The sequence below is a fragment of the Rhinolophus sinicus genome, linkage group LG02 (genome assembly GCF_036562045.2).
Source record: "Rhinolophus sinicus isolate RSC01 linkage group LG02, ASM3656204v1, whole genome shotgun sequence".
Classification (NCBI taxonomy): domain Eukaryota; kingdom Metazoa; phylum Chordata; class Mammalia; order Chiroptera; family Rhinolophidae; genus Rhinolophus; species Rhinolophus sinicus.
Window position 1 is genome coordinate 5,524,278 of NC_133752.1, and position 27,708 is coordinate 5,551,985.

At 45.7% G+C, this 27,708-nt stretch overlaps 1 protein-coding gene across 3 annotated transcripts; it reads right to left on the reverse strand.

The window, feature by feature from the left end:
• Nucleotides 1–609: 609 nt before the first annotated feature.
• Nucleotides 610–17,622, reverse strand: ZNF518B (zinc finger protein 518B). Of its 3 annotated transcripts, XM_074321376.1 has the most exons (4): nt 17,517–17,599; nt 16,680–16,844; nt 14,930–15,239; nt 610–7,261 (listed from the first exon to the last, which is right to left on the reverse strand). In XM_074321376.1, the coding sequence occupies exon 4, from the start codon at nt 7,061–7,063 to the stop codon at nt 3,830–3,832; it is 3,234 nt and encodes a 1,077-aa protein (XP_074177477.1). In that variant the 5' UTR covers nt 7,064–7,261; nt 14,930–15,239; nt 16,680–16,844; nt 17,517–17,599; the 3' UTR covers nt 610–3,829. The 3 variants fall into 3 exon arrangements, with proteins under 3 accessions (XP_074177477.1, XP_019572153.2, XP_019572156.2); XM_019716594.2 differs by lacking the exon at nt 16,680–16,844 and having other exon boundaries at nt 17,517–17,622; XM_019716597.2 differs by lacking the exons at nt 14,930–15,239; nt 16,680–16,844 and having other exon boundaries at nt 17,517–17,622.
• Between the last annotated feature and the right edge of the window lie 10,086 nt (nt 17,623–27,708).

A 27,708-nucleotide genomic window follows, 5' to 3' on the forward strand; every position in this document is an offset into this window, starting at 1 on the left:
TGTGGGATGAGGATAATGAGTCACTGCAACTCAGATCACCAGCCAAACTGCTCAATTCCAGCAACTCGCATCTCCCGTTTCCCTCAGGGTCTGCCAAGATCCATCTCCAGTCCAATTCTCTTTTCCCTCTTTGACAACGTGGGTGCTGAGAATGACGTGAAGGAATTGTGCCCCCTCCAAATATCCCCACTCCCTCCCAAATATGTGTGGGACCAATTACATTTGGATAGATGCCATCAACAGTGCAGCTAGTCACGTGGGCCCGGAGGCTCAAACTCTCGGGCACTCTCCCATCCAGGCCCCCATCTCGGCTGAGAGGCTACGTGCGGAGGGCAGGTTATGTGCCCCTGAGGAGGCTACTGACCATGTATGAAAAACGAACACTGCTGCCCAAACCAGCACCTCTGTGGATTTCAGCCAATGCAAACCAAAACAGTCGCCTGGCCTTATTTCAGGGTGTGCAGGTTAAAGAGCAGTGCGTCTAAGTCAGAATACACCCTGGTGGAATGCTAAGCACCCGTGCTGGGTCGCATGATGCTCTTTCGCTTTATGTGGTTCATACAAGACAGGATGCTTAACGTTTGAAATGAAAGGCAGAGAAGATTGTAGTTGCTTTAACAAAATTTACTCCAACTTCTGTATCTAGCTACAGACATGTTTCAAAAACAAAGCAGCAGACACACAAACTGTTAACGCAGGACTTATAATGCTTAAAACATGTTATGCGGTGTTTCATGTTTTGCTCACGTTGACTGACAGATTCAAAAATTAATCCAAAGGCTGAGCAGCATCACGCCTTCATTTTCTGGGATGGCTTCTATCGTGTGTCCTAGAGAAAGCGGGAGCTTTTGAGGGTTAACACATTGTATTCAGTTTAGTTCAACAGACAGCACTTCTTGACCCATAACAGGGGCTCACGAAATTGTTTGGGGCTCGTATTTGTAAAATGTAATTGTGAGTAAAATATAATCTATTAGAGTATACTTAAGAGTTGTTTCTTTTTAAGTTTTCACTGTCATATCATAAATATAACAAGATCATCTCATTTCTGATCCCCCAAAGAAAATCTTTAAAAAGTCTAAAATGATTTTACTAGTACTATTAATAAAATTTCGTGAGTGGAGGTCCTTCAAAACCAAGATGAAGTATACAAACATCCAACACAGTCCTGCTACCTTCTCAATTTTGTTAGAAATGACATACTCATCTCATGACACTTACCTACATGTCAACAAGCTATTTCCTAAAGTTCTTTACATAGGGAAGGAAGATAGCCAATTTTTGCTTTCTCATTTTTTACGACTCCAGGCACCCTCTTAATTCCTTAACAAGCACTGTAGTTCTGAAAATCCCCCGAAGCTTAGCTATGTATTCTGCTCACAAGTTAGCTCTGTACAAGTACATAAGCTGAGGTTAGGTAACACTTGAAAAACAGTTGATGCTGCAAAGTGTACACATTTCATGCTGACACTTAACACTCTGACCTGATTCATGGTCATCTTTCTTGAAAGGCCATGCCAAACCTTTCAGGAAAGATGCTACTAAGTAGTGAGGTATAGAGGGGAAAAAACAAACAAAAAATCAGTCTGTTCTCCTCCTCTGAATATCTCAGGAGGCTCCTTTCACGCCGGAGGTACAAATCCACGCAGGGATAGATAAACCTTCAGAATATTCTCCTCTGCAGTCGAGAAGTCCACAAGCTCCACTCCCCAAAAAGCACCAACCAGAAATGCATGGGGATGAAATACTGTAACGAAATGATCCACAGGGGTTGGTTTGTATGTTTGTTCATACAAATCAGACCCATCACTTACTGTGCTTTTATTATCTAATAGTGAGATCAGAACATTATAAAAAGGTACTTTCAAAATAAATTTTCTAGAATAAAAAACATTTTATATTTTTCCAGCGCACTTAACTTCATTACAAAATAGGAAATCAGAAAATTAGCTACTGCAGTTTTCATAAGGTAAAAAATATTTATATGTGTACACACATATACACATATAAAAATCCAAATTTCAATAAAAGTTAACCAATCAGCGTAACCATCATGTACTAAATTATATATAAGAAATGTTGATTACCTGTAACTGAGAACCAACTACGAAGAATTGTAATCCCACCTATCAGAAGACAGTCTAACACTTTCCCAAGTGGAGAAAAAAAAAAAAAAGTCTCTGACTACCCAAAGCAACAGAAATCTCCCTGGTCTTTTTCAGTGTAACAGCCCCTAGTTTCATTCACTACCCCCACACATTCCTTAAGGAAGGAGCAGTCCCCACCGGGAGGCAGACACAAGCGCTGGACCTGCCTGGTGGCTGAGCCATTCATGTTCTGCATGATGCTCGGTGCCCAGTGCAGTGGGCAAGTGAGGACTAAAATCCAGTCTGAGCTGTATTTGCCAAGCTGACGACCTGCCTAAACAGCCATGCAGTGCAGAGGACGGGCTTTTTACTTATGCACACGCAGGTGCTGGAGAGATTAGCCCTTGTCCCGACGTCTGTGGGTAGAGAGGGGAGTTCTTGGAGTTGCGTCCTAGGGACAGTGAGGCAGAGCCTGCCTGCGGCTAAGATACACTAGCAGCAGATGAAACTGTTACTGTCGATGAAACCCAGGAATGGTGTGTCTATAACCTCAACAGAGATGGGGGGGATTTCCATTTTGTTGACGCCTGCCCGTTTTTAGGTTTTCACGAGGGAAAACCTTAAGAGGCCTGAAAGGCACAAAAGGAAAGGGATAGGACGTGAGTGGGGAAGCTACCTTATTCCCCGGGAGGGCCTGTTCAGAAGAATGGCAAAGGGGGAGTGGGTTGTGACCTGGGAGAGCCGTGTCTGCGATCTGTAAGTGACGGAGGGAAGGTGTGCGGCCTTCACCCGTGGTCTACGGCTGAGTTCCCAAATGAAAACTCGGTCACATTAAAGCCACAACTGTCTTTACAATCTGACCTTGAATTATCTTCCCAAGTTTACCTACGTTGTAAGAAGCCTGTTCATTCGCATTTTTAATTGGTTGCTTTGTGGAAGTGGTGAGGGCAAACAGGAGACTTAATTTTAGATTATTTTCCCTTTGTGACCATTTCTTTTTTGATTTTGCAAAGAGACACATTCCCTCCCCAGCTGTCATAAATTAAGATATTTAAAGAGAACGTAGTAGTTTGAAAATGTTTTCTTTCTTTTCTACCACCTGCTGTTGAAGTAAGACATCCAGGCAAACCCTTGGAATCATTCTTTAAAACAGCTCCCAAATAAGCACAGCTCTCTGTGCTATAAAGAACACTTATGAGTATTATCGGGGAGAGGAGAGGTCAGGGATTTAAAAGAATGACCTCTTTTCTATAACCAAATTTAAGGTAACACTAGAAAATATAATTTCCATTATATACCAAATATTCAGGAGGCGCGTCAACGCCAAAAAAAGTGGTGTGCACACCAAAGCACGGGTTTGATTCTTCAATAGCCTTTTGTCTGCATGGATTACAAAAGATTGGTATCTACTGAGAAAAAGGGGTGCCAAACAAAGAAAAGTCCCAGATCCCACTGAAAATCGGTGGCACGTTTCACTTCTCTGCAGAAAAATGCATGGACTTAAATCTGTGTGTATTGTTCCAGGGGCTTCAGACACCTTCCAAGTTCCAGTCACGTATCTCAGGTCACGCCGGGTTCCTGGTCCCCATCATGCCCACAAGGGGTCTGAAGAACTAAGGGTCCTTCCCCCGTTCCTACAATCTGTATTTCTCCTAGTGAGTCAGGGAGGGCAGGGAAAAACCCCAACCCAAACCAGAATGAACTACAAGAAAAACACTTTGCTTCCAACACCCATTTGTGGCTCATTTGCCCCTGGAAGAGAGAACATCCCAATCTCTAGTTGCTTCTATCAAATGTCGTTGGCCGTGACTCATCCATTCTTCCTGGTCTTCGTACAGCCGTCCACAAAACCAGCACTTGAATATACATTGTGCATCATCAGGCAAGGCACCCACCACCTGGTAGTTGTTTTTATGAACTTTTTTAAGTTTCATTTTCAACATCATCTGTCTTTTTATTTGGTTGGCTTCCTCCAGGTTCCGGTAGGTCAGCCGGATGTGATGCCGCCTGATGCCTAACTGACACCTGGTCCTCTCTGATAAGACAACTTTCAAGACGTTGCCTTTGTACTTGTTTATTACCTTCATCACATTGGTCACTTCTGGTGAGTCAACATCTGGATGGTTCAACACTATGACAGGCTGGTTGCGACGGGGGCATTTAATCAGCTGGTCTGGTTTGGCTGCTATCAGCCGCAGCTGCCTTGCAACCTGAAAGATCGAAGGGTCCTTGAGAAAGTGGCTGGCATCAGCCTGAATCTTGCTTTTCTTCTTGGATGGGTGCACTTGTTTGCTTTTATTTTTACTTATAGAAAGACTTCTGGGAAGCAGTTTTCCCTGCTTGCTCAGTTCACTGCTTCCCTGCAGACCATGCAGGGGGCCAGCTTTTTTAGCGGTGGTGCTACAAACCACACTCCCTTTTCTTGGTTTAGGCCGAAGAGTTGTGTCAAGGGTACGGGACATGTCTACTGCCCCATTTTCACTTGTCAGAGACTGTAAGTCTGAGTTTATCTGTTTCGCTGGGCAGAATGGAATGGGTTTTATCAACTGGGTCTCACTGCAAGGGATGCTGACAGGTGCACCACACGTAGCCTCTATCACGTGGGCATCCTTGGAGGAATTAAGGACCCTCAAGACTGCCCCCTTGGGGATCAACACTGGAGTAGCAACATGAGCCTTCCTGGTTCCCCGGCTTTCAGTTTTCCCACTGCGGCCTCCTGCAAACTGTGGATACATGTGCTTACTGTGGGTGAGCTGTGCACAAATACTGCCCACATCCCGAGGTTTGGGGACAGTCCCCGGGGGGTAGCCAGTGCCAGTGAATGACACATTAATTTCTCGAACACTTTCAGGGGCGGCTTTCTCAGGTACCTTTGCTGCCTGCCCCACAGAGCGGCGATGTGTGTTATTTGCAGCCAAAGATGAAGGCTTGCCACAGGATTCAATTAACTGAGCTATCTTTCTGCGCAAGAGTTCAATTGACTTTATTTTGGATGTTGAACTATTCCACTTCACGCCCTCAGGGACGTCTTCAGATCCAGAGCTCAGAGAAAATACGGAGGAGATGACCGGGCCCTCGAAAGAGTCACTGGTCCTTTCAGAATTCTTTAATTCCAAAGGTTTATCCCCAGGCTGTTGAGATCTGATTCTGTCTTCTCCCGTTATGTTTATATGTAAATACTCACTTCTACGTTGGCCTATAGTTGAAACTGCCTTGTACTCCTCTGTCTGGCTGTCTTTCACCTTCCTAGTAGATGGAACCATTGTCACAGGAATACTGATCTCACGTCTAGATTCCAAGTTACTTTTTCTTATGGGCAATAAGCCCTTTTCTCCCAAGAAGGAAATGGTTGCAGGGGATGCAGCAAGAGGAAGTAACCTCTGTGGATCACTGTGTAAATTTCTTCCATCTTCAGTAAAAGAAACAGCAGCTTTATATGGAAAAGGATTTGATGCAGAGCCAAGACCCCATAAGACACTGTTCTTGTCTACAGATGATGGGGAAGGACGTTTTAAGGCAACAGGAGGAAGACTAGTTCTATGTGGATACATGTGGCTTTTTTTCTGCAAATACTCAACTCGCTCAGAGTTGAGAAAGGACTCTCTATAGCTGTGCACACTAGAATTTGACATGAAAAAGTCATAAGACCTCATCCACTTCACATTTTTAAGTTGTTTCTGAACTGATGATTGAAGATTATCAACACCACTAAATTGTGCAACATTCCTTCCGATTGTTAGTGACTTTGTTTGTTCTGCAGAAACTATTTTTTCTTGCTCATTCAATCTCTTCTCTTTAGTCATCCGTTCAGAATGCCCTCCATCACCCCCACCAGCTTCAAGGCTATTATTTTCTTCCAGAGGAAACAGTTTCAGAACAAGCTGCTGCGTTCCATTGACAACTTTCACATCTATCAACTGGGCTAAACAGTTTGCAGGGACCACCAGTTCTGCCGGCGCCACAACGGTTAGGGGCATTCCGGGCTGAACGGGCTCTCTGGCCGGAGACAACACTTCCACCTCCACGCTTTTGTCCTCGAACACAGTGACTTCATTTGGCTCCAATAGCGGCATTTTATTTGGAACACACACCACATCTTTTTGGTGTTCCTTTGATTCAGGTAATGACCTGACATTGTGAGTTTTGTCTTTACTTGTATGGAGGGAGAATCTTGAAAGCTGATCTGACAACTTACTCTGAAAAGCAGAGCTGGAATCGGAGGCTTTTAACAGCTCCGTGGTTTTTGACGTGCTGGTTCTCTTGGGCTCCAGCTTGGCAACAGTTTTGGGCGGCCGTTTGCCACCAGCCCTCTCGTGAACTCTCCTCCTGTGTTTGACAATGTAATCGTTTCTGATGGCACCATAGTCACAGTATTCACACTGGTAAGGGAATATGCCCGTGTGTTTCACCAAGTGCCTCTGAAACTCCCCTTTGGTGTAGGAAATGTAGCTGCAGTGAGAACAAATGAACTTAATCTCTTCATGCTGAAGTGTGTGCTTCCTGTACTGCAGAGGGTCCTTGGTGGAGAAGCGACACTTGTCACAATAGTATTTGCCTGGTTTAAAGTTCCTTACCTTGAATTTGTGATTGCCAGGACTTGAGATGGTTTCCATTTTATTTCCTACATGAGTAGCGCTGGGATTACTGTCCCCCAAATGAAAGTGAGGAGAAGCCACACCAAGGCTGCACTGGAAGCATTCATACCCATCTTCTTTTGGGCCTTGCCCGGTGCCCTTTCTCAAGTCCTGAAGAGGGATTTTATGCACACTTTTGCACTTGACACATGCAGTGGTGGTCAACACGGAAGGCTCTGCCTCTGAGCCTTGACACAGAAGAGTCTGAGCGTCTTGCCTATCTGGCCGAGGCGCTCGATTATCAGCATTCGGTTGTCTGGGCGACATGGTCAGGGAATTATGTCCATTCACTTGTGGAGTGAACAACTGCTGCCCAGTGTCCTTCATCTTCTTTATTTGCATTTCTAAACAGAGTCCACTGAAAGCCAGAGACTTCACATGAGAAAATCCTTCGGAGGCATCCCTCAATGTGCCCTGTGATTGGCAGAGACGTGGGTACCTCCTGGGAGCATACTCAATTATCTTTTTTTATATACAACCACAGTCCGTGCATGGTCCCCAGATGTGACGGCTTCCAATTCTCTGATGTTCCAGGCAACACTAAGGGGAAAAAGAGAAATCACAAAGCATGATGAATACATGAACGTAAGGGTTAGCTAAGCTATTTCCAAACTTACCCTTTATGTCAATGACCTTGAGGACTTATGCTAAATGTCAACATATAGTACTTTTAGACACATGTTGATACACACAATACAACAGCTGGCGAATGACAAGCCTAAACTGAAAATACTTTCAAACTCAGCCCCCTAAAAGTCACCACTTTAGACCGACTGTAAACGTGAACATACCGGGCGCAAGGGACTCACCGCTGTCACTCAGAAGGGCCTTTGATCAGTGACAGTTATTTTTAAGCCTCACTGAGTGCACCTAGCAATTTCGCAGGTGTAATTTCTGACTAGCCTCCCTCACAGTACAGGAGGTTGTCACTTCAGTTGTGAAACACACAAGTCGTCAAGCATTGTGGCCTGGGCTTTGGCTCCAGCACCCATTTGTTTCTACAGTAGAGCCGATTACCAGCGTGGATCCCACATGCTCCATTTGCTTTCACAAGCGGTACGTCAACACGGACAGTACCAGATAGACACATGCTCTTTCCTCCAACAGCTTGGTATCCATCACGTGCCAGGCACTGTCCTAAGTGCTTAGGGCAGTGACCAAAAGCAAATCAGTTCATACCCTCATGAGGGTATGGGGGGCAGCAGGTTATATATTGATTTGTCAGACAGTAATTGGGAACAAAATACCATAAAAGAAGACAAGGGGCAGAGGGAGTGAGTAGGTGAAGTTGTGGGGCTCGGGGCTGGAGGCAGGGACATCCGGAGAGCCTGTGAGAAGCAGACATTCAAGCAGAGACCGCAGGGCAGCCAGGGGTGCGCTCTGTGGCTGTTTGGGAGAAGGGGTTTCACGCCAAGAGAAAGCAAAGATCTGTGGAAGTGCGTGTGGAGCACAGGAGGAGCAGCAAGGAGGCTTAGACGGGGGTAAGGAGCAAGGAGCGGAGGGCAGGAAACACAAGGAGACAGTCAGAGGGCGGGGACTGGTCAAGGCAGGCTCTAAGGACGGTAGCACGGATATGGCCTTGCCTCTACGAGCGAGAACCAGGGCACAGACCGGAGCAGCGATGTGACACATCTGTGAATCATGTCCAGCACCAGCCTCCAGCGGCTATGAGGACACGTCTGTGAGGGTGCAATGAGGGTGGCAGGGAGGCCCAGGGGGACAAGAAGGTGGCTTTGATTCCGCAGGAGAGACACGCACATTTCTAGAGCAAGGACCACACTATGTGGAACAGTGACTACTTTTTATATAAACATGGTTATCTTTAAACGCACTTTTTTCCCCCCCAGAGTACAAAGAATTAGGCGCTGCAAAAACTGCTGTGGTTTGGGAATCTGTTAAAAACCTGTCTTTTATGACCTTAAAAAAACCACTTCAACCTTTTGAGTTTCAAGGCTTTCATTTGGCTACTAGAATTAAGGCCGTGTCTCCAACTCCCCCATGGTGCTGGCATGATGACCAATGCTAAGGAGCAGGAGAGAACACTTGGGAAGTTTCCGAGTGCTTCTCTGAATGTCAAGGGGCACTCGTAAGCACTTGCTCAGGGGTGGGCAGAGCTGCAGGGGATAATCCACAGGCCCCTCCTGGCGCACGGCCACCAGGCCAGGAGCCACACCCAAGCCCGAAAGGCCCATCTGCTGGACCAGAAGGTCCCTCTGCAAGGTCAAGAGAAACAGTGACTGCATGCTCAGGTCTAGCATGGAACTTGTCCTTTAAAAACATTTTCGGAAAGCATCATAAGAACATACTATATTTGACACCAAGCTTTCTTTTCTTTGGCAGTGTTGTCTTTTCCCTATGTTGCTTTTGCACAAGATAGTTACCTCCTTCCAAAGTATGCAGTCAAGACTGGGGACATCTGAGGGCTCAATCAGACTTGCTCTACCTGCAATGTGTATAATCCTCAGACATCAAGTGGGCAGAGGCCTGGGGGGGCGGGGGAGGTGGAGTTGCAAGGCACCATCGATTGGCTCAATGTTCACACACCTACCTATGCAAGGGGACCGTGAATAGGACAGGACGCACGAATGCCTCAAACTGGCGAAAAGAGACTCATGGGCAAAGACGAGGACCTCCATTTTCCACTGCACCCCTGGTGTACACAACAGGTAGGACTTTCAGAGGACTCACTAGGAGCTGATGACTCCTTCCCAGATTTGTGCAGTGGCTTTGGTGAAGGGAGACAGTGACACAGACAGTGACACCCAGAACTTCTGCTACTGATCGAGTGCCTTCAAGCAAGCTGCCCACTGGCTTGCCTGCTCAACTAGGTGACCCCGACGCCCAGTCTGACACAGCTGATCCCTGAAATCACAGACTTTTTATCATCTAAGAATGCTACGATCGGCAGCATGTTCACCTAAGCATTTTCATCCTCTTAAAATGGAGAAAGCCAGGGCTGCAACCGGAACCTAAGAAATCCACAGGCCCAAAGCCTACAGGGGTTGAAAAGGGGTGGTCAAGGGGACCTGGTCCAGTGGTTCCCAGGTCTGGAGGAGCCCCAGACTCACAGCTGGGCTTCACTCCAAAGTCAGTGAGTCTAAATCTCGGTGGGAAGGGGAAGGGACACGTGTGGTTTATAAAAGCATACCTGCCGTGCAAGTCTGATGAAACCCAGTATTGGAAATAACTGTTTGAAAGTTCTAGCGACATTTAATCCTTTAGAATATCTTCACCAATTGATGCTCTAATGTTGCCGTAAATAAAACTCTTTCCTCCCTCAGCAGCTAATTTTTTCATTACATAATTCTCATCGTCAAGACTTTATCCTTAAATGAAACTGAAAGCAGCCTCCTTGTAACTTTCTTTCTTATATCCTGACTCTGGAGCTACAACCAACTTAATTCCGCTTGACAGACTACCTGTTAATCGGCATTCTCTTCTCTCACCCAGTCCTTAGTTCTCAACTCTCTACAAAGATTTGCATTCCAGTCGGTATGTATGTCTCTCATCTACCAGCCTCATAATCCTACTAGTTACAGGGGGGCAGGGGAAGAAAAAGAGAAACAGAAAAAGCAACTTGCCTGCTTTGCACAATTTGCATAGCAACTCTTCCAACGTAACACGTTACACATCAATCCTAAAAAATTCTCAAATCACAGAATGAGATTCCTCCATTTGAAGCATCATCCAAACCAGGATTCCATTCATACATTTTCAGTCTTCCAGTACCTTTCCCAGCTTCCAACATTCTTCAAAAATCACAGAAGGAGGTTTTGCCATTTTCTCTCCAAGTCCTTTTAAAACGCGGAGGTGCCATTCCTGCTAAAACTGAAGACCTAACATGTGAGATAGGCTGGATGGTAAGATCATGCACGTTAGCAAGCAGTGGAGGTCATCCTGATGGAGGCAAGTCCCTAGGGACTTAGCCAAGCCACCTAGAGAGCCCAGGGAATGCAGAGTCCCCTGGGAGGTGCTTCCACAAAACCATGTCAGCAGTGATTTTGAGTTCAGAACCCAAAGCAGCCAGTGCCAATACGAAGCGTGAGGCTGTGCTTAGCAAACAGTTTATGGGGAAGGCCAGACATCTAGGCCATGAAGTATGACACCTGTTAGAAAGTGTCTTCTCGACTTCTGAAACATTCTCAAAATAATGCAATGTTTCTATGTTAGTCCAGGTGTCAGGTGTCTTTAAAACAAGTACACAGAGTTCTCTTTGGCCTTTGTAACTTGTGTGGCTTGTCAAGGGGGTAAGATCTCAGCCGGAACACCCAAGCCAGAGGTAAATGGACCAAGTGGCATGGAAGAACTCATGTGGCTTTGGTGATGGGACTTACATGTGGACAACTCCTGAGGCCACAGCCGGGACACCTGCGCCCCCGCCTCCCCATTCCTCTGGTTCACATTCAGGCCCAACCAGCTGGGTCCTCCTGACATTACTGCCAGTGGGCTGATGACCGAGGATTACGTAAAACACTGCAGACAAAGCACCGTGCGTGTGCCTGACACCCAGAGGGCGCTCAGTAAGTCACTGCTGACATCGCTGCTGGTGTTCACCTGCCTTCTGGACTCACCACACCTGTTACAGAATGCCTGGCACCCAACCTCCTAGGACTAGAAACAAACCTTTAGATAACTTAGAAGGGTCCTCAAAAACGCAGAAAATACTTAGTAACTTCTGATGCAATGAAAATGGTCAGTTAATAGTAAGTTGCCTGGTTTTGTTTTTTTTTTGTTTTTTTAACAGCATACAGTGAGCTTTTAAATGCAGAATTATCTACAGCCTCAGCTAGATGACAGGCACATGCCAGAGAGATGTGGAACAGTGTGTCACATGCTTCCTCTAGACCATCTTGTCTTTTCCTGGGAAAAGGCCTAAGTGCAGCATTTGCTTTTGACTTGGAGCACAATTCCCCTGATTTCTTAAGGATTTATTGCGGGGATATATGGAAAAAAATAACGGGTTTGTTAGAAACCAGTTTGGTGAAATTGAGAGCTATAAACACCATGAAGGATAAATACTTATTAAAAAGAAAGCTTTGATTTCCAAATACTGTAAACGTCAAGTGTTCAACAGAATTAGGACAGAAATAAGTACTTAACAGTGTTTAAAGCTACAGGTTCTCGAGTCAGATTACAGGGCTTTAAATACGAGTCCCATCACTTTTGAGGTGTGTGACCTGCAGCAAACTGTCAGATTCCTCCTCTGTCAAACAGAGACAATGGCAGTACCTACCTCACAGCACTGTCGTGAGGATTAAATGAGATAATGGGATGATAAGTGCTTAGAGCTAAGTTACTCACATCAGAAAACTGCTAAAAACATTTTCCATTTTTTAATGGAAAAAGACACAATGACGCCAATCACAAAAATAGTCCCAGGGGCTAAATCACAAGCTTCTTAGCTGCCTGGCAGTTAGTCTTTCCAGAACATATACTGAATCTCATTTTATAATCTGCGTTGTATTTGTTTAGTTGTACAGCCTAAAAGAAAAAGGACCTGTGGGGAGAAACCGTCCACCTTAGCCTTACTGGCTGGCAGGTGCGTACAATGACCACGGAGAAGATGCTTTAAGGCCAACTTAATTACAACTCAGGTTTACGTACAAGCTAGTTACTGAACGACCTTTTCCTCTCCCAGCCCAGCTAGATGGTGAAATACCCTGTAGCAAATGAACGTGTCTCCACGTCAGACGTTCACGTGAAGAGTAAGAAAAGCAGCTGGCCAACGACATCACACAGTACTTCTGTTCATGAGAGAAGCCCACCCAAATCAGTATTAGCTGACTGACTGCATCCTTCCTAGACACAGAAGCAAATTTAGGAAGCTCTCTGCAGAAATCCCGTCATCGGGGCTCTGGCCACATCCCGTCACAGGGGCAGGGCTACTGCTGCTCTACCCTGGGATGGAGGTGGAGGGTCTGCAGTTCAGACTCAGATTCTGTCCCTTCTCTGCTGGGTCCTGGGGCAAGTGATTTCTCCTATTCCGTGTCAGGCAAGGAAACAGGCTCTGAGATCATCCAACTTAGAGGCATTAGGAGGAACAAGCTAGAGAATATAGACAAAGCGCTCAGCCCCGTGGCACAGGCCACACAAACAGCTCCTGCTCCTGTTGTGTGCTCAGCCTTAGCGAAGGCTCACCTAAATATCTCCCAGTCACTCCCCTTTTAAAACATCTTACCCGAAAGTGCCCAGACGCATGTGGACAGGTAATAGCCAATCAGGGGGAAACAATTCGACAGTAGGTGTGTAAACTGCTCGTATTTCCCCAGGAGGATGGCACTCAGGAAGAAGCTGTCCTCATTCAGCAAGAACTTTTTCAGACCATTACAAAGAATCAGAATTGAACTGAACGGTACATCCACAGAAGGAAACACATCAATCAACTATTAGTTTCTTTTTCCCAAACTACCTTGAACTTGGAAATGACTGAATTCCAAATTGATGACAAAAAAATCACTTCCAAATGTTGCTAACAAACGTACCACCTTTGGGATCCTAGATTTTCTTCTGAAACCAAGGGGTGTAACAGGAGGTAGGCCCAGAATGGGGCAACAGGGCTGGACAAGAGAGCCCCCGCTTTCTGATGCCTCTGCTTTCCAGGTGAAAAGTCTAACAGTGGAAAGAGCAATGACCTTGGGATACCAAGAACAAGATTCAAAACCTAGGTTTTTGACTTAGTAGCTGTGTGATGCTGTACTTGTTAACCTCTGAGCCTGAGTTTTCCCATGTGTACAACGGGACTAAATAATGCCTAATTTACATGGCTGACACGAGGAAAAGGTATATATGCAGATAGCAGCTAATCTTATGGTTGGCATCCAGTACATGTTCTGTCAACAAGTCAGTCAACATATTTTTGTAAGACTCCTTGGAACACAGAAGAGTCAAGTAATCTCCAGAGAAGCAGAAAACTCTTAGCTAACAAAGGCACCTGATGAGATTATGGTTTTATGGCAGCAGGAGAGCTATGGCTGGAGGGGAGGGTCTTGCTCCCCACCCCTCAGTCTACAGAGGAGTTATTTTGGGATATGCTCCACCCTGTAGAGCCCACCCCCTGCGATGACTTCAGAAAACAAAGGAGGTTATCATACAGTTTAAAAACAGAACCTTTTAAGAGAAAACCTTTCAAAAGAAAGAATATAACCCGTGCTGGAGTTCTGAAAGTCTAAAACGGAGAGTTCTATATGTGGGGGGGAAAAAGTTAACACTAACAAGAGCATATTTGTTCCTTAACAAAACCTCAAGGTAATAAACAAGGTACTATGACAAGCAACATTATAAAATTTAGTTATTAAACACACCTAGTGACTTCAGGTCTATAATGGTGATAAATTTTTGTTATTTCCCTTTTTTTTTTTTTTTTTGCCTTTAAGAAAAATCAAAATTTCATAAAAGAAATGGATTAAGAGCTGAAATAAAAAATGCAGTCAAACACAGCAGAAGTATCTCCCAGAAAACCAGTGATTCTTAACCTTGGCTGCATTCGGGGGCCAACTTATGATAATATGCCCAGGATGTTACACTTATTTTTTAAAGAGGTCCCTGGGATGGTCACCCTACTTACTGTACACTAGAATTACCTGGGGAGCTGTAAGAAGAATGATGCCTGCGCCCCCGTTTGTGATCCTAACGTACAGCTGAGGCTGAGAACCACCACCTGACATTACAAGGGCAGAAGAGGAGCGTACAGGAGTGGCAAGAATATCGACATCCTGTGCAATCTCTTCTGTGCTTAACCCACTCGTGGGTGCCTGGAGGCAGGACAAGGCCACAGCCTTGCACTGTAATGAGGCGATTAGGCAAGTGCACTCTGGGTCCTAGCCCTGCTTAGCCATGTGACCTTGGAAACGTCATCACTGATGCCCTCTGTAAAGTGTGTCATGACAGCCACCACTTTGTAGGTTCTGGGAACTTCAGATTTTCCTGGAACAGTGCCCGGCGTGGTGTGAGCCCAGTGAGGTCTCACGCAGGACTGTTCCACCCCACCTGACCCGGGCTGCTGTCTTTAGGGAGTGTAACAGGAGGTGGAGAGAAGTGGGTGGTTTCAGTAGAGTGTTAAATGCTACCCAGTGGTCTGATCAGGATGCTCAGTGGCTGGCTGTGTTTGTCAATCGGAGCACCTTGGCCCAATCAGGTGGAAGGGGTACCTACAGAGGCAGATTCATACATTACGTCAACATTGCTCAAGGTACACCTTCAATTACTTACTTCTTATAACAGATCTGGAGAAGCTGTGTGGCTTTTCTAAGGTCACCAAGTTGGTCAGCTGGTATCCAATCTCAATTCTTTGCCTTCTGCTACCCACTGTGAGGCTGTGAATGGAAGTCAACAGTATCTGCTGTGCTGGGCACTGTTCTTACTTCCAGCCTGGAGCCATCGAGCTGCAGATGTGAGTCAAAAGCATGGCAAATCACAGGGCTCTTCCTTCTCAGGCACCAAGTCCCATCAGTCTCAACGTCAGGCCCCGCAGAGGCGTCTACTCAGAGCCCTGGGGGCAGCGAGCACCGCACGAAGCGCCCTGCAACATAAGCCAGACACTTGGGTTGAAGCCCTGGGACTGTGTACCAGGCTCCTCCAGGCACTTTTCTTCTAGAAATTAAGGGGATGAACCCCAGAGTACTTCTCAAGAAGGGGTGTGGGGCAAAGTCACATAGGGTTTAAAATTCTTCCCAAGTGATTCTGATGCCTCCCCTCCCCTCACCCCACAATGAGAATGTCTGGATTAGATGGTCTCTAGTCGCTTTCATGCCAAGGATGGATTCTGGAAATTGAAGTTGGCTGATTTGCATATGAACAAAGAAAATGCAGTCTATGCCAGGTAGCTTGAGAACAATCAAGACTGGGAAAAACTCACTGCGAGGATCTTGTTTAGGAGTAAACAGTAGGGCTTGGCTGCAGAAGACACTCAATACATATTGGTTGAATCAATGAATCAATGAATGATTCAAAGAAAGAAAGGCCAGACTTTATGGCAATAGAAACATTTTTGTTCTTCCTCTTACACAAAAACTGGCCCAGATCACCTTACTTAAAAGCAAATAGATGAGTTTTTGTTTTTTAATTGCTATTACTGGATTTTTAAGGAACCTGTATTACTTTGGCATAACACATCAGGAGGAGGCCCAGTAAATCTAATAATGCCCTCCTTTGACTGTTTTCAAAATGCACTTGCGATGAATGTCATCAGCCTAACATAACTGGATAGGTACAAAAGTGTTATTTTTCAAAGGCTATATTAGACCCAAGATAAAATATAATAAAAAACACATCCTAGATTAAAGATAACATATCATACAATTTAGAGGGCTGAACATTCTCCTTGCTTCTGCTTAAAGACACTGGTGTCTAAACAACCATTTGCTGGGCTTCCAGAACCCTTGGGCAGTATATCCTATTGTGTACACACACCACACAATGGGTTGAACTTTGCATGTGTGACTCAGAGGAGATCAACATTCCTATTCTCTCTCTCTGCTCTTCTATAAGAAAGTACTCCCAGCTCTGGGAGAGCAAGGTCTGTCGTCCTCTTGGTGACTTCAATTCTAAACTTAAGGGACAATGTTTAAGGGTTCTAACACAACATTACAGTTTAGCTGTTTAGACTGTTATTTTCAAATAGGATAAAGTGCCCAGTAGTTCGCTTTTTATTTTTTTAATGATACGTTGATCAATTGTTCATTATCCCACTTTTTAAAGTCAGGGTATTTTTAATGGGATATGTGAAATATCCAACATATATGAGGGACTTGTGTTTTCTTTCATTTTCTCCTTTGGCTTTCCTTTTCTAGTTAAGAAATTTTCATTCTTTTGCACTGCGTTGTCTCCCTCCCTGGTCTGAAACCGTCCAATGACCCTAAGGCAACAAGATAAAAGGGCAGGCTGGGATGGGGGAGGTCCCACAACGAGCAGTATCAGCATTTGGAACAAGTCAAATCTTCACCATCTATCCTTCCCCTACCCAGCAAAAAGTGCACAGGTCTTCAGTGGACAAGCCGTGCCTGGACACATGTCCCAAAACGCCGAAGGAAAGACAATGCCAATGTGGTTTTCCAGTTTATTGTTGTCACACTCACATAGATGGTACACATTATCCGAGGCAAGTCCACATCTAACAGCGTGGGTGCTACAAGGGAAGGCGCGGTACAATGGGGTTACATTGTGGTCTCCCAGGGGTTTCTTCTAACTACTGAAAATCAAAACACTTGGGCTCCTACCTCGGAGGCCCGCCCGAAGGAGGCTTTAAAAATGGCCTCCTGACGACACTTCCTGCTTGGAGCCGACCGGTAGAAATTTTCCCAAGAGATGCATCATTTAAAATGCTGGGGGCGGGCAGAGGAGGCCGGCTCTGCGGCTCCACAGCGGCGTCTGCGGCCCGGACACTGCCCCCGAGGGTCTCGCCCCTCTGCATTGGGGCGAGCCTTGCACGGTCGCGGCGGCACAAAGGCAGGCAGGCAGGGGACGCCGGACCCACACCCCACCGCCACCCGGGCCCCCAAGGTCTGCGCTCCTCCTGCACCCGCCTCCCCCAGCATCCCTGCCCCGCCGCCCGCGCCCCGCGCCCGCGCCCCTCCCCCGCACCCACCCGGCCCCAAGCCTGCAGCCCGCCTTCCACGCGCCTCCTTGCCACGAAGCGGGCCCAGGACCTGGGTAGGCACGCGGAGCCGCGGGCCGCACCACCCATCCTGCCGGCACGGCCTCTTTAGGACCCCGCTCCCCGCGACCCCCCTCCGCACCCAGACCCCACCTGCCCCATGCACGCGAACCCAGCGCCCGGGCCTCTTGCTCAGCCACTCACCCGCCGCTCCGGTCCGGAGGGGCGTCTGCACCGGTGGCCCCAGGCCCGGCTGCCGCGCCGGCGGTAGGTCCGCTGTAGGTCCCTACTCGGGGGCGGAGCCCAGGTCAAGGCCGCGCACGCGCAGTGCTGAGCAGAGGCTCGCAGGAGCGGCGCCGCCCGAGGCCCCTCGGGCTGTGCTGGTCCCTGCCTGGTGTCAGCGCTACGCAAAACCGGAGACCAAGCCCGGGTCCTGGGCTGAGAGCTCGACCCAGCACGTCCACACCTAGTCCGAATGCCCACAAGCTCCAGGAGCTCCAGAGCTGATTCTGCTTTCGGCGTCGGCCCAGCAGACTATTCGTGGGCGCCTGCTTTGTGCCCAGCCAAGCGGAGGGCGTGTTTGCCCCCTGCCCTCGTGGAGCTTGAAGTTGAGCAGTGGAGGAATGAAAGAGAAAAGGTGTTAGGTTTCCAGTCAAAAATTCCTCCTGTCTTGACAATGGCAGTGAATGAGATGGTCTTAAAAGGCCTGGATTCGAATTCCGCCTCCCCGACTCCTTTTCATCCTGGCTGCGGGGACCTTGGGCAAGGAAGTCCCCTGACCTGAGTCTCAGTGTTTTCATTGCTAAAGATGGGGAAGATCAGACCCGAAGCCCAGAGCCTCATCTGCTACGTAGGTAAGATTGGGAGGGTCAGAGGAGACAACGATTGGGAGAGTCTGGACATGGTGTGAGCTCATCTAATGTCAGAGTTTTTTTCCTGCTTCTTGGACGCCAGTACCGGTGATGGGAACCTCTCCCCACCCCCACCCTCTCACACGCTCCCTTCTGCCCTTCCAGCAGGAAGATGCATTTAGCACAGACTCCTCGCAGAGGAAAAGAATGGGACCATATTGCTGGACTCTCCATAATCAGTAGCACAGATGCTGCTCCCTACAAAATAAAATTGCTCCCTAGAAAGGGCAGATTGTAGCAGGGAATCGGAGTCACTGGGAAGCACCGTTTCTCCAGAAATAACAGCCGAAAGTTTATTTCAAAGCTCCGGAAAGAGCAAGGCTGGCTTCCAATACTTTCCTGTTGGAGGCTAGAGGTCAGAGTGCACGGACATCAGCCAGAAGCAGGGAGGAGATGCAGGGCTGGGGCAAATCTTCAACACGGAGAAATGGGATTCAGGAAACAATGTCAGCTTCAGGATCAGTGGCGGGATAGAAATGCCCAAGACTGAAATAACAAGAGCTGGGCAGGGAATGCCCACCCAGAGATGCAGCACCACCAACAGCGTCTTCCCCTACTCTGTGCTGCAATACTGGACCGCATTGCTCATAAGGGAGCCCCCTGGTCCTCTTATCTCCTAGGGCTCAGAGAAGCTAGTGGACCTCTTTTCAGAAACACACATTTATGTACAAAGAGCTCATACCAACAAGAATACGACAGAGAGTTCAAAGTCTCCCCCAAGAGTGAGGTGGACTTAGGAAGGACACTGAGAATCTAAACTGCCCACTGCCTGGAAATCTCTCGTGGCAAAAGGAACCAGGTCAGGAAAAACTGTTAATTCTAAGTATTGGAGAATCGGAAGTCTAAGAGATTTTTTTCCCCCTAAAAACTCGAGCCCAGATTATTGCCTTTCCTTGTAACTTCCACCCATGCATGACTGTTCTGCCCTCTTGAGCCACATAGAATTGATGAGAGAGTCCCTGTGGGTTGCCTGGAAGTTTCTCTGGAGTTCGAGTTGGTTATAAAGCCCGTCTTGGCATGAAGAAGCTGCACCCTAACCTGTCCAAACCTCATTTCTCATGTAAAATTCAGTGACTAGGACAACTCAAAAGCCAGTTGTCAACATAAAACAGAGGAAGCCGGCCAGGGCTCAGCACAGTCCTTGGCAGATAGGAAGTGCCTGTTCTCTTATTCTCGGGAACCCAAATTCAGTGAGATCAAGTGCTTTGTGAAGGGTTTGGAAGTGGGGTGTTTACAGCTTGGAAAAGGGCCAAGCGGGGATAGAAATCACTCCTGTAGAAACCTTTAAAGTCGAAGTGTTGTGCCCTAAAAGCCTTCTGATACAGGGAGAGTTCACCCAGAAATGTTATTTCTTTACATTCAGCCATGCACCTTTCCTATACTTACAGCAGCCCTTCATGTCTTTTTTCCCATCCTCCAGCTTAGTTTGCCTAAATCTTTTTTTTTCAGTGTTCCATGAGTCGCCCGCTGTTACAGGTTGAATTATGTTCCCTCCAAAGATATGTTAGAGACCTAAATCCCCAGTGAATGTGAATGCAAATTCACACATCTGCATGTGACCTTATTTGGAAATAGGGTCTTTGCAGACACAATTTAGACATAGTCGAGGTCATCAGGTGGACCCTGACCCCATGATTGGGGTCCTAGAAGAGAACAGATTCAGAGAGGACAGTGCCATCTGAAGACACAGAGCCACAGGGACAAAGGGGCCATGTGATGACAAAGGTCAAGACTGGAGTGGTGTCGTCTTAAGCCGGGGGCTATCAGAAGCTGGAAGACAAGAAAGGATCCTCCCCTATAGGTTTTGGAGGGAGCATGGCCAGCTGTCACCTTGATTTCAGGCGTCTAGCCTCCAGAACGTAAATTTCTGTTTATGGGACAATAAATTTCTGCTTGGTACAGCGGCCCTCAGAAATGAATACAAACTCCCAGATATGACGGCCTAACATATAGGAGAAAGGAGGGAAGGCATATGAACAAAACCAATCATTGAGTGTTAGGGCTGGGAGCTGATGTTCATTCGTTTACTTGTTCATTGAACAAACATTTGTTGAGCGCCTATTTAGTGCAGGCACAGGCTAGGTGCTGAGGACAGAATGAAGAACAAATAAGGCTCTGCTCAGGGAGCATTCATTTTGTCGGGGGTTGTGAGCTCAAACAATTAGTGGACTATATAATATTAGAGAATGCTAGAGGCCAGAGAGAAAATAAAACTGGGTAGTGTGGTGTGGAAGGGAGTACAAAGCGAGAGGAAGATGATCTGAAAGGCTCGGAAAGGGGACTTGGAAGATGAGCTCTAAGCCCCGGGTAGGAGCCAGCACAGGAGGATGAAAAGGAACTTTACATACAGGGAAGCGCATGTGCAAAGGCCCTGACATGGGCACAAGTTGGGCATGTTTGAGGAAGGGAAGGAAGGGCAGTGCAGATTTGGATCATCCTAACCACTTACAAACTGTCGGATCTTAGGGAGTCATTTACCCGGATGCTGCCAGTGGCTCAGAGGGAGGTATTTGACACCACTGTGCCTGGTCTCTAACAGCCAAGTCAGGAACTTCCGGCTAGTGTTGGGGGGTGGGGAGAAGGGGCAAAGACATGTAAATCTCAGGTGCTTCAAGACAATGCATAAACAGGAGACCCCAGGAAAGTGGCTTTTTTGTTGTTTACAACATGTCAGAAATGTCTAGTAACTTCTTTGACCTCAGTTTGCTTATCTGTGGTAGAGGGATAAAAGCCTTTGCCCAGGTTCCCCAAGCTCGTGTAAGACAGCCCCGATACTGAAATTCAGCTTTCCTCCCAGTCCTGGGGCGCAGGGATTAGAGGCTGCAGAGTCGAATCCCAATCCCATTACTCATCTGTACAAGCTGTGTGACCTGGGGCAAGATACTGCTGGTCTCTGAGACGCTTTTCTCTACAGTAAAAGGGATTAACTGCAGCAACCTTTCTTGGAGGTCGTCTGGGTGGAGGGTCGCGCCTGACGCTAGGCTCGGGTTCCAGCCGCCTGGACTACCTCTGTAGCCGCGCTACAGCGCGGTGGGGCCGGGAGCCGTGCACCAGGCATGCCCGGCCGGTAGAGCCCGCGGAGGCTGCCTGGACACGGTCCTCAACCCCGCCCGCGAGCTCCACGTGCTGCAGTACCTCCGGCGGCCTGTGGTGTCGCTGCGCGGCTGGCACTCCGGGCTTCGCCAGTGTAGAGCTCTACCCCACGTCAGTGACCCACGGACGGTCCTGCGCTCACCTGGCCGTCGAGGCAGCAACCTGGGCGCCCCTAGCTGAAGGCCTGCCTTGCCTCCTGCCTACTCCTCTTGTTGCGAGAATCGTGATGGGCTGCTTTGCTTTTGTTTCGCTTATGCCGCGGGAGCCGGAGCAGCAATGGAGGTGGGGGGTGGGGGTGGGCTGGACTCGCAGTGCTGGCAAGATAACAGAGGACTCCAGGCATTGCCGGCCCCGGCCTTAGGCCCCGCCTTGCGCAATCCGCACTGACCTTCTTGACGCTTGCATTTAACCAAATGGTTAGATGGAGGATCCCACAATGCCAGACACAGAACAGGCCCAGCTTTCACGACTGAACTGGTCCAAACTGCCAGTGTCCCTCGCCTAGACCAGGGCTAGGCAAAGCGTGGTGGGGACAGGGGTTGGCCCCCGCATAGGTTTCCGAGGAAGGGAATAAGTACAGAGGGGTGTGTAGAAGGGTTTACAGCCATCACGTGGGTGTGGGATCCGCAGAATCAGTAGAGGGATACGGGTGGGGTGTAGTCACACTCAGAAGGTGGTCGCTGCTAGCTCAGGCAGTGTTAGGCCTGCGCAGCGGGCGCATGGAGGTTCAAAAGGGATAAGATGGGGGGAGGGGCGACCTGGCCCTTCCGGGTAGATACCACTAGGCGGCTGCGGTAGCCCTGCTGTCTCACCTCCCTACTTGCACTCGGTGCCTTTCATGCGGCCGCATCCCGAGTGGTCCTTCCACAAAGCAAATGGGATCTAGTCACTCCCCTCCTGAAGAGCCCCTCCCGTCTGGCCCTGACTCCCGCAGCATCCCTTCCCTGCCTCTCCGCCTGTGCTCTCCGCAAACTGGCTCCCTCTGCGCGGCTTCTCCTGTCGAAGACCCTTGATAGCAGCCCACCAGCAGTTAGCGTCAGTTTAAGATTACAGTGGTAGCAGGGTCTTCTAGTTGTTTTCCCAAATCTGTTTCTCCTTTTCCTTAGTATTAAGCCTCCAATTTCTTGCTGCTCAAAAAAAAAGAAAAAGAAAAAAAAAAGAGTAAAATTTCAAGTCTTGCTTGTAGGTAGGTGTGATCATGCCAATTAGTTCTAGTCAATGGGAAGTGAGTAGAACTAGAGTGTACATAACGTCCAGAAGAGTCCTTAGAGGAAGGGCCATGCGACTCTTTGCCCCTTTGCTCATGCTGCTGACTTGCATAGAGGGATGGAGCCATGGCTTCCTGGCTCCATGACTGGAGCTGGAGCAGCCATTTGCACCATGAAATGAATACAACTTGCTAAGGACGGTGGCGAACAAGGTAGAAGGAACCTGAGCTCCTGATAGTCAGAGCTACCGGAACTGCCAGCCACTGCTCACCCCAGACTTAATTAAAGGGAAATAAACTGCTCTTTTGGACTTCCTACCACTCGCCGCAACCTAATATGAACTGAGCCAGTGTTGTTTGGGGAAGTAAAGGATGGGACTAGGCAAAGCCTGAGCCGACATGATATGAAAAATTAGCAGTGTCTGTTAGATGATTTACAAATTCAATTCAGCAGAAGCAACAAATGAGAAGTCTGCAGAATAAATAGAAGTAATTTTTCTCTTCCCGCCCTGATCCCTGCAGAAATCCCCAGATATAAAGCAACAAGTGGGAGGCTCTCACCATTTTAATTGGAATCTCAGAGTTAAGAGTGCTGTATCTCCTTGGTCCCTTTAAAATGAACAGAGAGCTCTATATGCATGTTATGGTTGGTGATGCTCAGAGGAGCTCATACAGAGTCAGGCACTCACCTTCACGTCACTCACTCGGCTAAACAATGCTCCTCAGCAGGATGGTTGGTGATCAGTATGAACTTTTGAACCGTTTCTTCATAATGGTGCAGTATTTCATGAACACCCATAATGACCAATAGACAAAATGAGAAGGCGAAAAGAATGCTGATGTTGAAATGCAAGGAAGTGGGACTTAAAATTTTATAAGCTTTCAGCATTTCAAGCCTTAAGGTGAGCTTTCTTGGTGACCTGAATTACAGGTATATGATCCAGATATTATGTCAAACTATTTTTTCTCGTCATAGCATTTACACTGTATTAGGTATTATAAGTAACCTAGAGATGATTTAAAGTATACGGGAAGATGTGCATAGGTTATATGTAAACACTACGCCATTTTGTATAAGGGACTAGAACAGCCAAGACTTTGGTATTTGCAGGGGTGGGGGGTGTCCTGGAAACAATCCCCAGCAGACACCAAGGGACTAGATGGCTGTATATCTTTAAACTTTTCCAACCTCTCTATTCAGTGGGATGTTCTAAAACGTTCCCTTCCCTTCTCCTAACTCTCCAATCACCTGCTGACACACTTGGACCTCCGGTGCTACACTGCTTATCTGTACTGGTGTCTACATTGGTCATCCTGTGATTTCCACCCCCTTCTGTCCCCGTTGTCTGTGTTAAAATCACAATACCTGAATCCCTTAGTTTTCTGTATGTTGCTTGTTAGTTTCTGGCCCAAATAAACTATCTCAAATAATTTACTAAGGAAGAGTGTTAGAGGTAAGTTTCTGGAAGAATTGAATGTTTAAAAATATCTTTCTCATCCCTTACACTAGCCAGTGGGTTATTCTGGGTTGAAAATAACATTTCCTCAAATCTTTGGGTGCAGAGCACTACTGTTTTCTTGGCTTCAGTGTGGATGAGAACACTGATACTTACTTGTCTTTCTTTTATAAGGAAACTGTTCCCCCTCCATCTCTCTGGAAACTTGAGATTTTTATCTTTATTGTTTGTGATGATATATGTATATGTGTATCTATCTATCATCTATCTATCTACCTACCATCTAGCTACCTATCTATTATTCTGTGCAGTTAATGTAGCTTTCAATAGAGAAATTATTGTCCTTCAATTATGGATTTGTTTTTATTCTTGTTTTTCTTACAGTATCTGTTTCTATCCTCACCATCATTATATGAATATTCAGGTAATGAAACTTCTTGACTGGTCTTTGTCTCTCAGTCTCTTCTCTTGTATTTTCTACCTGTTCCCCCTTTCTGTTTACTTTCTGGAAGATCTCCTTGGTTTTATCTTCCAACGTGTATAATTCTTTTCTATAGAATTTTATGAATGCAATGTATTCTCACATCTCTGAGGATTATACTACTTAGAAGATTTTAAGAGTTTTTCTTTTGGGGGAAACCATTTTATTCTCTTGCTTTCAATGGGAGGTTTCCCTCAACTGTCTAGTGACCCTTGTTTGTCCTCCATTTATTATAATGAAGTAATAAAAAGCCAATGTGAAACTGAGGGTCCATGGCAGGGCCTGATGACTTTGGGTTGAGTGCGTAGAAGCCATTATTCATGCCAGGAGACTCCTAAGAGCCAGAATGTGGATTTCTTTCTTCTTGGGGCATTCTGCCTCCTTTTAGATTATGGAGTATCTAAAAATATTGTCAGATTTTAGGAAACATCCACATACTCTTCAGCCAGCTGTAGAGAATCCTAATGTCTTACTTTATTTACTGCAGGTCTCCATGTCCTCCAAAACAAAACATAAACGTTGAGGATATGCCCACAGCCACCTCTGTCCTTCCCCTGTGCACATTGACGCTCATCCTTCCCTAGAGAAAAACATTTTTTTTTTTTTAAAGAGAAAACGGGGACTATGAGTTGTGTATGTTTGGAAAGGGACTCGATGTGAAAAATATTGATTGCTTACAAATATAATGAGAAATTGCACAGAGCTGTTGACTTAGTAAATTGAGTTTTATAGATAACGTCATTTTAGAGCGATGTGTTATAAGGCTTGGGACCAAAGAATGATATATATTTTTTCCTTTTTACAGCCAATTAAGATAATGTTCCCATTTTCCTATGCTACCTTTTAATCTTGTCCACATATATATTTAGTTTTACACATTTGCTGGTATATTAACAGAATTTTCTAGTTTACTTTTTCTCTTACACAATGCTAGAGTATTTTTCATGTCACACAATCTTTTCCTCCCTCATCTGTCTCCAAACCATCTCTCTCTTCTCAAACATGTCGTTATCTCACCTCTAACAAATTGTAATTACCTAGGGTGTTCTTATATCACTATAATATAAAAAATAGCCAGATACATGTTGTGAAGCATAGTTTTTATAAACACAGAATAATTCTATACACATTTCTCTTCAAGGTGATTTTATCAATTATAGACTATAAGGACTATTTGAATAGGAAAAGTGGAATTGGTGAGTAGAAGGATACATATATTTTTCATTTTAACAGTTGGTCAGATTAATTTCCAAAGAGTTGCAGTAATTCCAGTGCCCATTGCTATTCACAAATTATACAACGTCTAGCTTGCCCTCCCCTCACCCCCCAACTAGCAATGGGTGTAACATTCTTTTGAACTATTTGCCATCTGTTGGGTGAAAAACACATTAGCTCATTGTTACCTTAATTGGCATTTCCCTGACAATTGTGAAGTCGAGCTCCTTTTCATGTGCCTATGAGCATCCGGATTTCCCCTTCTATAAAATGGCTGATTTAGCTTTGGATTATTTTTCAATTGCACTATTCGTCCTTAGATTATCAATTTATGGGAGTTTTTTTTTTTTTTTTTAATGTGGTATATATAGCAACCGTTTATCTGGTCTGTGCTTCAAAGGTTTTTCAGCCTATTCTTTCTTTTCTGACTTCACATATTATCTTTTTTGTTGTATTTTAAGTATGTGTAGTCAAATGTTTCTTCATTTCCATTTTTTTTTTCGTTTTTAGTTTCCTGTGTTGCTTAAGAAGTGCCCCCAATGTATACAACACTGCCACAAATGTCAAGGGCATGCAAATATTTTCATAGATTTTCTTCTAAATAGTTATTACTATATATTTTTATCTTTAAATATTTAATCTCCATGGAATTTTTTTTTTCTTTTGAGAATTTTTATAAGAGTTTATTTGAGCCAAACTGATGCCATATGCTGGGAGGCAAGATCTCAAATGCTCCCCTCACGGAATTTTTCAAATGTAGGTATTCCTTGCCCTCCTCATTTGACGGGCAATTTTCCCAGCAATCTTTATTTAAATAAACCACCCTTTCTCCTTTATCACATCTTAATTTTCCTATTTATGAATTTCCAGCATGGTTTAGTTACAGTGGCTTTATTTTTAAGAATCTGGTAAAGACAAGATTGCCTCTTGAGCCCCTGCTCACTATTCCCCCCTACACAGAGTGTCATTGCTTCTAGGATCTCGAAATTAGCAGAGCTTGAAATTGGATGTGTGTATACTAACATGTGTACACATATACCTGTAATTGTTTTTAGGTTTATCCATACATATATTAAGCAAAACATGAATTTATACTGAAGTCTCCGAATCTAATGCAGTGTTACGGCTCTTCTGGCTTTGTTGTTTAGCTGTCATCTCCCACTAACGGTGAGATGGCTCCCACCGCCCCCCATTCATTTCCTTATTTGTTCAATCCCAGTATATATTTATACATGTACCCCCGTGCGAAAACACTTGACAACTGGAGAACAGTGCTACGTGCAGTTCTTTTTCTCTTTAGTTTCTCCACTCAGTCCCAATGTTACTTAGGTCAGCACATTTTCTCCCCCTGATTTGCTAATGTTTTGTGAAGGATTTTTGTATCTGTGCTTGTGAGGAATGCAATCTGTAATCTTCTTTCTTTGTATTGTCCGTGTCAGGTGTATTTATGACAGCCGTATGGAAAGAGCTGGGAAATGTTCCCTCTTTCTCCATTTTCTGAAAAGATTATAAGTGTTACTACTTTTTAATTTTTTTGATAGGACTCATCATGATCTAGAGCTTTTTTTGTGGGAAAGTTTCCAATTTCTTTAAAGATAAAGTGCTATTCAGATTTTCTTTTTTTTTTTGTATTAGTCTTGTTATCTATGGTTTATTGTTCAATTTCACTAGAATAAAGGTGCTTATAATATTCCTTTAATAGCCTTTCAATGTCTGTAGGATCTGTTGACTTTTTCCTCCTTTTATCCTGTCTTAGTAATTTGTGTTTTCTTTTGTTATTGTTTTTGATTACTTCAGCTAGCTGTTTATTAATTTGCTTAATTGTTCAAAGAACCAACTTTTGGCTTCGTTAGTTTTGTTTTTCTGTTTCCTTGATTTATGCTCTTATCCTTAGTATTTTCTTCTTTGTAAGCTTAATTTACGCTTTGCTTATGGCTTAAAGTAGAAACTTAGGTACTTGATTATGGAAATTTCTTTTCTAATATAAGCATTAACTGCTTTTAAACGGTAAATATTTGTATTAAATCATTAT

Bases quoted from the DNA above. Each gene is read 5' to 3' on its own strand.
- ZNF518B (XM_019716597.2), bottom strand. From the start codon at position 7,063: ATGCAAATAAAGAAGATGAAGGACACTGGGCAGCAGTTGTTCACTCCA.